This window comes from Marmota monax, unplaced genomic scaffold, assembly GCF_021218885.2.
Source record: "Marmota monax isolate L192 unplaced genomic scaffold, Marmota_monax_Labrador192_F-V1.1 WCK01_AAM20220418_F8-fsc00011, whole genome shotgun sequence".
Classification (NCBI taxonomy): domain Eukaryota; kingdom Metazoa; phylum Chordata; class Mammalia; order Rodentia; family Sciuridae; genus Marmota; species Marmota monax.
In genome coordinates, this window is record NW_026693082.1 from 15,155,230 (window position 1) to 15,165,383 (window position 10,154).

The 10,154-nt window shown below is 39.1% G+C and overlaps 1 protein-coding gene across 1 annotated transcript in view; it reads right to left on the reverse strand.

Moving 5' to 3' along the window:
* The window catches only part of Vps36 (vacuolar protein sorting 36 homolog), a 30,260-nt gene extending 22,673 nt beyond the window's left edge, over positions 1-7,587 (reverse strand). The window contains exon 1 of the mRNA XM_046454158.2: positions 7,423-7,587. Coding sequence (XP_046310114.1) covers positions 7,423-7,518 — 96 coding nt within the window. The 5' untranslated portion in view covers positions 7,519-7,587. The remainder of the gene's footprint in view (positions 1-7,422) is intronic.
* Between the last annotated feature and the right edge of the window lie 2,567 nt (positions 7,588-10,154).

Below are 10,154 nucleotides of genomic sequence, written 5' to 3' on the forward strand. Positions count from 1 at the left end.
TAATTTCTAAAATAGAAAATTTGGAAATAGACACAAACACATACAAGAATAGGTATGGATGGAGAGTTAATCAGTGGCACTGAACTAACTGGGTTTCCAGGTAAGAAAAAACCAAAGTTGGATTATATACTGCACCAGAATAAGTTCTATATAGGTCAAATATTTAAGAGAAAGGAAAGAAAGAGAGGCAAATCATAAAAACAGTAGGAAAAAAATGAAAGGATTATAAAAATAATCTCAGGGTGGGGAAAGCCTTCTTGAGAAAAGCATTAAACCCATTAGCACTACAGGAAAAGACTTAGAACTTCACCTGTACACATGCACACACAAAAATTCTTCATGGAAAAACTATCAACAGCAAAAACGAGACAAACAGAAGAATGGGGAAAAGAATTGCAACTCACATCAAAGAGCTAATTTCCTTAATATATAGAACACTCATAAATCAATGAGAAAATAACCTATAACCACTATAAAAATGAACAAAGACTATTAACAGAAAAGTTTACAAAAATAGGAAGTTCAAATGACTCTTAAACATATTAACAGATGTATAATCTCACTGATACTCAGATAAATGAAAATTAAAAGATCATTAAGATACTCCTTTTCGGGCTGGGGTTGTGGCTCAGTGACTTGCCTCCCACATGTGAGGCACTAGGTTCCATCCTCTGCACCACATAAAAATAAACAAAGATACTGTGTCCATGTGTAACTAAAATTTTTTTTTTTTAAAAAAGATACCCCTTTTCATTAATTTGACTGACACAGATCCAAAAGTTTGGTAACACTTTACTGGTGGTATTTGGGAAAATATATTTCCTGATGGGACAGTCTCTGCAGAAGGCAGTTTGTTATTTTCTAACAAAATTACAAATATAAGAGCTGGGGATGTGGCTCAGTGGTATAGCACTTTCCTAATATGGGCAAGACCCAGGGTCCAATCTCCCATGCTGCAACAACAACAACAAATTGGAAATACAAATATCCCTTGACCCAAGGATACTTGGCACTTGTAGGAATTTACCCCACAGATGAATTCATATATGAGCAAGGTGATACAGTACTTGGCTATTCACTGCTGTTTATAAGAGCAAAAGATGAGAGACAATTCTAACATCCATCAACAGGGAAATGCACACATATACAATAGATTATAGGCATTTCACTAAAAAGAATATGGAAACTCTTTACATACTTGTAATACTTGATAAAATCTAAGATGTCACTGAATGTGACGTGCATCCTAATTTCAAAATTGTTAAAATGTGAACAAAAAAGTAAGCTTAGAATCAGTGAGGTACATAGCAGTATACATAGTATAGAATTGATAGGGGAAAAGCAATTTGCAGCACACTGCATATAACATAATATAATTTTATATTTTAAAAAGGAAAAAACAACACTCTTCGCACAAATACTTATGTATGACAAATATGCATGCTTTCTAGAATTATATAGTGGTGGTCTCTGAGGGAGACAGAATGGGAAGGAGACTTCTAACTGTTCTGGACTAAATCTGAATGTCTGGCCTACCCCTCATTGTGATGGTGGAGGGGCCCTTTAGGAAGTGCTTATGTGTATGTAGAGAAGGTCATGAGATGGGGTCCTATGATGGATCAGAGTCCTTGTGAGAAATGAAAAGACACAAGTCCTCTCTCTACATGCATGGACCCAGGAAAGGCCACTGAGTGCACACAGCAGGATGGTGGTGTCTGCAAGCCAGGAAAAGGACCCTGGAAGACCCACATCCCCCAGCACCTTGAACATGGACTTCCGAGCCCACAGAACTGTGAAAAATAAATGTCAGTTGTTTAAGTCACCCCAGTCTGTGGCATTGTTACAGCAGTCTGAGCTGAGACTGCTTTCTGGGTATTACGGCTGTATCAACAACTCAAAATAATGTTTTAAAGTGTCCTTTAAAACTATAATATAATCACAAAAATACTCCAGCTACTTCTTTAGTTTCAAATTTTAACACTCATAATTTGTTATTATTCCTGAAAGTAAGATTAATAAGTCAATTTTATAGCTGGAATCTGAGAGATTGATAGATACTTTCATTTCTGTTAAAATCAAGAAATATACTGGAAACTTCTATTAACTCTACTAGAAAGTAGAATTTGCTATGATTAGACCTTGCTTAGATCCTACGAAAAAATATTTAGTTGTATCAGAAGTTATAAGGCCAGTCCCAGTTACTTGTCTACCTTATATTATAAACTCTAAGGAAAGCGTTTTGGTGAGGGTCCAATTTATTATAAATAATAAAATTCTTCTTAGTTTAAAAAAAATGATTAAGAGCTAGAGGTGTGACTCAATGGTATAAATTCTTGGCTAGCATGCTTGAGGCCCTGGGTTTGATCCCCAATACCATAAATAATAATAACAACAACAATAATATGTTTGTCAAATAAATAACCAATTAGTACTATATATATAGTATGTATATGTATAGTATGTATATGTATAGTATGTATATATATAGTATGTATTTTATATATACATATATATGTATATATATATGTATGTATTTTATTTTTTCTTTCCAGTACTGGGGATTAAACCTAAGGGCTATACCACTGAGCTACATCCTCAGTCCTTTTTATGTTTTTATTTTAAGACAAAGTCTCACAAAGTTGCCCAGGCTGGACTCAAACTTGTTTTTTCTCCTACCTCAGCCTCCTGATAGCTGGCCACCACCCATAGCTATATATCATTCTTAAATAGAAATAATCATAAATTATGCATGTAGTCAAAAATATATTACAAGATATCCATGGTATTATTAAGAGAGGAAAAAATTAAGTTTCAAAATAGTATATATAACTTGATTATATACAAACATATATAATCACACAAACACAAAATGTGCCAAAAGTAATTTTTATGGGTAGATTTACAGATCATGCCAACTTTCTTCTTTTGGTTTTAGTTGTAATTAACAATTTTGTCAAATCAAATTTAGAAAATTTATCACTGACATATATAACTTCATTTAACTCTGAAATATATATAAATTGGTTTTTGTTAAGTCAAGCACACACAGAAATAGGTATCAAAAAAAAAAACAACACTTTTTTTTTTGGTACTGGGAATTGAGTGCAGGAATGCTTAACCACTGAGCCGCATCCCTTTTTGTATTTTATTTAGAGACAGGGTCTCACTGAGTTTCTTAGGCCCTTGCTAAATTGCTGAGGCTGGCTTTGAAATCTCAATCCTCCTGTCTCAGCCTCCCAAGCTGCTGAGATTACAGGTGTATGCCACCACACCCTGGCTCCAACACATTTTATGACATACATTTTTAAACACTTTTTAAAGCATAAGTTCTGTAATATTAGCTAAGTATTAAATAATGATATGGTTGATAAACTTTAACAATAAGAGGTTTACTGAACCATCTAGTTTAGTTATATACACTCTGAAAGATATTCCACAACACTCCAACACAGAGAAAAAGCCTTATAAGTTTCCATGTTCTCCTATGAATCAAAAGTAAAGCATAGGTGTTTCCAGTACATAATTCAGTCTGGCTTCAAATGTTTTGTTTAATCTTATGTATGCTAAACCAAATAATCAAATTTAAGATATTTAAAAAATCTCTTTTTTACCAATGAGTAAGATTTCTCTTTTCCAAAAGCAAATATTTCATTAACTTGAGAGTACATGGTGCTGCATTAGAACATAAAAGCTCTGATTAAAAAACTGCATTTCATGGGCTGGGGATGTGGCTCAAGCGGTAGCACGCTTGCTTGGCATGCGTGCGGCCCGGGTTTGATCCTCAGCACCACATACAAACAAAGATGTTGTGTCCACCAAAAACTAAAAAATAAATATTAAAAAATTCTTTCTCTCTCTCTCACTCTCTCTTTAAAAAAAAAAAAAAACAACTGCATTTCATCTTACTGAAATCTGAGCATAAGGGTAGGAATTTAAAATTCAAGCCAAAGTATGTTCCATTGCTATGTCAATTAACAATGAGCAAATGTAAGATGTTGCTGCTCTAAATGAAGAAATTGTGTAATAGTTCCCTTCAGGGGTTCCAATGGATTATGATCTAACCTGATAGACAAGTTTAGGCTGGTTTGCTTCTAGTACTCAGAGCTAGAATTATATTAGCTACTTAAAAGTTAAACTTAGGTACTTGCTGAATAAGCTTTTCCTTTTTTTTTTTTTTCTTTTTATATTTTTCTACTATAAAGGTAATGCATTTTCATTGTTGAAAAATCTGGAAAAAAAGTTTTTAAATCTATGAAAGAAATGAAATCACTTGTAATTACATTAGCCAGAGGGTGTATATTTATGCATGTATATACTCTTTAATGAATGAGACCATGGTATTTATAGTTTTACAACTTTTTTCACTTATCACTCTATGGTTAGCAATTTCTCTTGCTAATTAGGATAAGCCATAATTTAACTAATCTCTGTAATAAACATTCAGATTGCTTCCAATTCCCAACATATATTAAATAATATTATATATAATGCTGAGATGAGTGTCCTTCTGTGTAATATTTTTATACATACCTGATTATTTCCCAAGAGTAAATTCATAAAATGAAATAGCTGAGAGAGAATAAACATTTTGTAAATTTTCTGGTATGCAGAGCCAATTTACCACTTTATACAATGTAATCTTACATTGTTTTTTAAATTAGTTGAGGCTATAGAAGCATCTGTGAAATTAAACAAATGACCTGTCTACCTGCTTATGAAAACAACACATTATCCAGTCATAATGCACCCATGCAAACTGTGCTTGTATAAACAAGCAAGCACACATTTATTCACAAGAGGCACTTGGGCAATAGAAAGATCATAGTCTATTGGATCTGGTTTGGAATTCTAGTTCCACCAATTACTAGATATGTAACCCTGGACAGTTCACAGTTTTCTCAACTAACAACTATGGGTCTCAGTTTCTTCGTCTTTGGAAGGATCAGCTATATGAATATTACATAAAGTGGCACTAGGGACTGCTATACTTTGAAGTGCTGCAGCACAGTGAAGGAAGCACGGGGCTGGGAGTCCATCAATAGAGATTCAAATCCTCTCCTTCTAACTGATCATCTTAGGCAAGTCATTATATCTCTAAGTGAAAATCTTCTCATTCAGAAAAATACTTATTTTGAGGGGAGTAAATGAGATCATTAATAAGGTCCTAGCACAGAGTAGGTAATTCATTCTGATTTTTTAAAATGGATTTCATACCCACAAAGAGCCAGTAGGTAAAAGGAAGACTAAAATCCACTTTCCACCCTTCAGGAGGATCCAAGTGGTCTAGAAAAACACCATGTGCCCACTTGCCTAGGGAACCTGCTGGTATACACAGCTATGAGGGCTGAGCAGTCTGGACTGTAGTTGGGGACCAAGGGAGCCTGTGAAGGATTCTGAATGGGAGACTAACTGGATCAGATCTCAAGGCTCATGTACAGCCTCCTAGAGTCTTTAGCATCACTTGAGGTCGAAAATCTTCCAGAAGATGGGAGAAAGCCAAATCAGAACACTTCCTCCCAGGAATCAATCTGGCCTTCAATCACACTAGGGACCAAGCAGCTGCAAATAGCTCAGCAAGTGATAGATTAGGTCCCCCAGGACACAGTGATAAGTAGGGTCCCACTTTAATTTCAAGATACTGATTCACTTCTGGGCAGCCCCAGGTTTTAGAAGAGTAATGAGTTTTTGACTAAATGAATGGGTCTCCAGATGGACCTTGCCCAGGACTTTTTTCTTAAGCCTGATACCTATGTATTTGCTTTAAAAAAGAAAGAAAGAAAGAAAAAGCATCCAAGATTTTAAAGGAAAAATTAGATTTTGCTGATTCAACAATTTTTTTTCCACAAACAGGTGCTAATGGCGGTGATTTTATATTATTGTAAAGATATCATAGCTGGGGCTGGGGTTGTGGCTCAGTGGTAGAGTGCCTAGGACATGTGAGGAACTGGGCTCAATCTTCAGCACCACATAAAAATAAATAAATTAAATAAAGGTATTGGGTCTATCTAACTAAAAAGAATATTAAATATATATACATATATAATAGCTACACTGTCTGCCAGCAAAGGCGTCCCTAATTTGTTACTGGTGTCCCACAGACAACAAGGTGTTGACTTCCAGGTACTCATTCAGGGAGGGGCACTGGAAAAGTCTCTGAAGACCATATGTCAGTGTCAGCATACAGTTCTTAAAGCCAGCGCAGAATCAAACCCAATAAAGGAGAGGATTGATTGAGCTTCTCATTCAAAGTGGTTCCAAAGATGTAAACTCGGTAAGGAAGAAAAAGTAAAGTTTGCTTGTCACTCCAATCAAATGATGCAAGATCCAATTTGAGATCAAGTCAATGAAAGTGCTAATGAAGTAAATGAAGTCCAAGCAAATCACTTAAGGAAAAACCCTTGATTTAATAACAGGAAACATAGTCCACGGAAATCGCCCAAAGGAAGTAGAGGACTTAGGTTTCACATCACTTGTGCCCCTAGATAGCAGTGTGCACGGACCAGGAAGAGCTGTGGGTCAAGTATACCAAGTATAGCAAAGTAGGAGGAAGTTTAATTAAGAAATAGCAAGGAAGGAGAGAGGTAGCAAGTGAAAACTTCCGGAAACTAAAAATGCTTATGGGTAAATGAGTTCACTTTTTTTTTTTCCTAATTCCAAATTGCACATTTCATCCAGGAGAGGATATTTTGTAGTTTTCCCCCAAGTACCCACAAAATATTTAATTACATACTGTATTTCTCTTCTCAATTTGCAAACCCATCTCCTAAGATTTATGCTTATATCACAGGGCAAGGTTGACTACATCACTTTATAAGACTAAGCTCAAAACTCCCTCCCGTAAAGTAATTACAAAAACAAATAAACAAAAACCCAAGAGTCTTTGGCAAGGGCGTTTCAAAGAGGAACGCTCTGCTACCTCCTTCAGAAATCTCTTCAAAGCAATCCACCCCTCTGCGCAGATCTGATAAGCGCTCTGCCTCTGGGGTCGCAGCAGAGCTGCCGGGGTGCTGGGGGACGTGCGCCCACCGCGCGCTGCTGGTAGAAGGCGGACCTGGGCTGCCCCGGGGATTACGCCCGAGCCAGTGTCACTAAGGCTCTGAACCGAGCCAGAAAGGCGAGCATCTCCGTCCCTGCCCGCCGCCTGCAGACGGACAGCAGGCGCTCTCGGGGCGCACCGGCTGTGCACCCCGAAGCGTATCGCTGGGGCGGCGGCAAGCGGCCACCATCCGCGCCCGCCGAGAATCGTTCCAAAGTCGCGCGCGGCCAGCGCGGGGGAGGCGCAAAGTCCAGGCCGCGACGGGCGGGAGGGGACTGGGCGCCGCGCCCCGCACGGGGAGGCCGGGGACACCGCGGGCCGAGAACGGGGTCGGGCCGGGCCCAGCCAGGACGCGCGCCCACCGTGAGGCTCGGTTGCCGCCCTACCTTCTCCTCGCCGTCGTAGATGCGCACCCCGCGCTGCTGGATCACCAGGGTCTCGTTGATCTCCAGGAGGCCGCTGGTCCACACGAAGCGGTCCATGGCCGCCACCAGGCCGGCCTCCGCCGCTCTCCAGCGCCGGCGCTCCCGGGCCGCGGAGCCGCGGGCCTGGCAGCCTGCGGCGCCCCCTGGCGGCCGGCGGGGCAGAGGCCGGGAGGGAAAAAGGGAGCGAGCGGGGTGCGGCCAGGCCCCGCGCCCTAAGGAGCGGCGCGGCTGCGAGGGGCGCCCAGGGACGTGGAGGCGTGCGGAGAGTGCCCCCTCGCGGTCAGTCCGCCGATAGCCTTCCGGAACCCTGTTAGAGCGTCCTAATCCCTGACCCCGGATTACAGCTTGAATTTCCTCTTGGTGCTTTATGCCTGCATACTTGTGGCAATTTTCTTATCAGTGCCCAGCATGTTGCAATGTTTGTTAAGGGCATAAATAATAACCTTTTTTTTTCTCAAGTGAATATGGCACGAATCGTTTTAATATACCCGCAAGCAATATGTTAAGCAAAGCTGTGCTCCTTTTTTTCCCCTCTCATCTTCACTTAGACATTTACAATATTAATACAGACTTCATAAACTTACTAGAGAACATTTAGATAGAGATCCTCCATAATTTACCATGAAAACTTATCCATGAAAAACTTACCCTTGGTGCTGGCTCATTTTATTTATATGTTTTGCATCACAAACGGACCATCTATATTTTTTTGTCCTTCCACAACTGATATATTTCTCTCTTTGGGATTAATTTCGTAAAGTTATTACATATTTAGAAATTATTTAACCAGAATGCTGTGCAACCAGCAAAATGATCTTTTCCCAAGCCTGCTACATTGGTATTATTGCTTTCATTAACTTTTGATACTTAAAAATTTTATTTTTGTTTGTTTTTTTAATTTGTCGAGGAGGGTATTCCCAATAACCATATATATATATGGAATTGAACCCAGGGGTGCCTTACCACTGGGCTGTATCCCAGCACTGTTTATTTATTTTTTTTTATTTTGAGAAAGGGTCTTACTATGCTGAAGCAGTCCTTGAACTTCTGATCCTCTCCTGCCTGCCTCCTGAGTCACTGAGATTATAGGCATGTGTGGGAGGCCGCCACATCATGTGACCAGCCTTTTTCTCTCCTGATTGGTTGAGGCTTTGTAAAGAAAATTACAATTCATGAAAGTTCTGTAGTTTCCATTAAAGAGCATAGGAATATTAATTTAGACCAAATTAACACAAATCAAGAGTAGAGACCCAAAAGAGGAGACCAAGAAGGAGTCACCAGTGAGGAAGCAAAACAGGAGGATGTGGTGTTCTGGAAGCCAAGTGAAAAAGGAGGAGAGGTACAGTATGACTGACAGCTCAAGTGCAATGCAGACTGAGAACTGACCACTGCTTTTAACCACATGGAGGTATTGGCGGCCTTAATAACAGTGTATCCAAAGAAATAGAGGGAGAAAAGGTCTTATTGGATTGGTATTAAAAGAGGAAATGGATTATAGATAAGAAATAGAGGCTATTTATTTGAGGAGTTGTGCTGTAAAGGAGAGCAAAGAAATGCTTGGTAGTAGAAAGAAGTGAAGTTGGGAGGGAGTTTGATTTGTTTGCTTGCTTTTAAAGTAAAAGAAATGTTAGGATGCTGTTGAAAATGATCAAGGCCAAAAAATTGATGAGATATGAGAGAAGGGAGTCTTGCTTGTCATTGAGTAAGGGAGAGGATATGCCCCAAAGAGGATCAGATCAGAAATGGTTTATCTGGTGGAGGAAGACAGATAATGGGGTAAAAGTGAAAAGAGGTGAGTAGATGCAAAAACTCTCTGGATTCTTTCAGTTAGTCCAATTTCAAATCAATGAGAGCTTTATTTACTTGGCCAGGAACTGTCACCCACCTATAGAGACTAAAGCTCTGTGGGAGAACAGCAACTTACTGGCCTATATCCTGGGAACTTAAAGATGAAAACCACAACTCAGGAACTTTCCTTAGCATCATGCAAGAAAGCCAGCCACAGAAATTAAAACAATAGAAAGCGGGACCTGCAAGCCCTAAGCAGGACTGGAATTTTCCAGTTAGCAAGTAAGCAAGTACAGAAGCTAGGAAAAAGGCAATCAGCTTTGCAATTCGGTTAACCACATTCCCAGGTTCAAGCAGACATCAGTATCCTGAGTTTGAGCAGGGGTCGTCTGGGCGAGAATCTATTTCAAAGTCATGTAGACCTACAAGTACACTCAAACCCAGGATATAGCTCACGGTGACCACCACTGCATCCTGAGTAGGATACAATTTGTGGGGTACAAAGTACAGAAAAACAATTTTTTATAAGAAAACAGCTTTCATTTCAGTTTCTCAGAAACAGTCTTGTAACAATTATTTTATAGAAGGCAGCAAAATGGAATCTTAGGCCTATGACAGTTCTTGGTTTATAATTGTTTTATCTCACTTATCATATCTATAATCTACATTTTTTTTTACTAATCTATAACCTATAGCTTACACTCTTACTGATTTTATTTATTAGTTTACACTACAATATTACTCCAAGGAGGAAACAAGACTATGAGACAAAAGGTATGAAAGGTGAAACCTGGGTGGGTTTCTGAAGCCTCACTCAGTACAACACTGAAGGAAAGAGAAAGAGATAGATTTAATTAGATCTGGTTTTACCAAGGAATGGGTTGAGAGAGGGCCAAGGGAAGGGT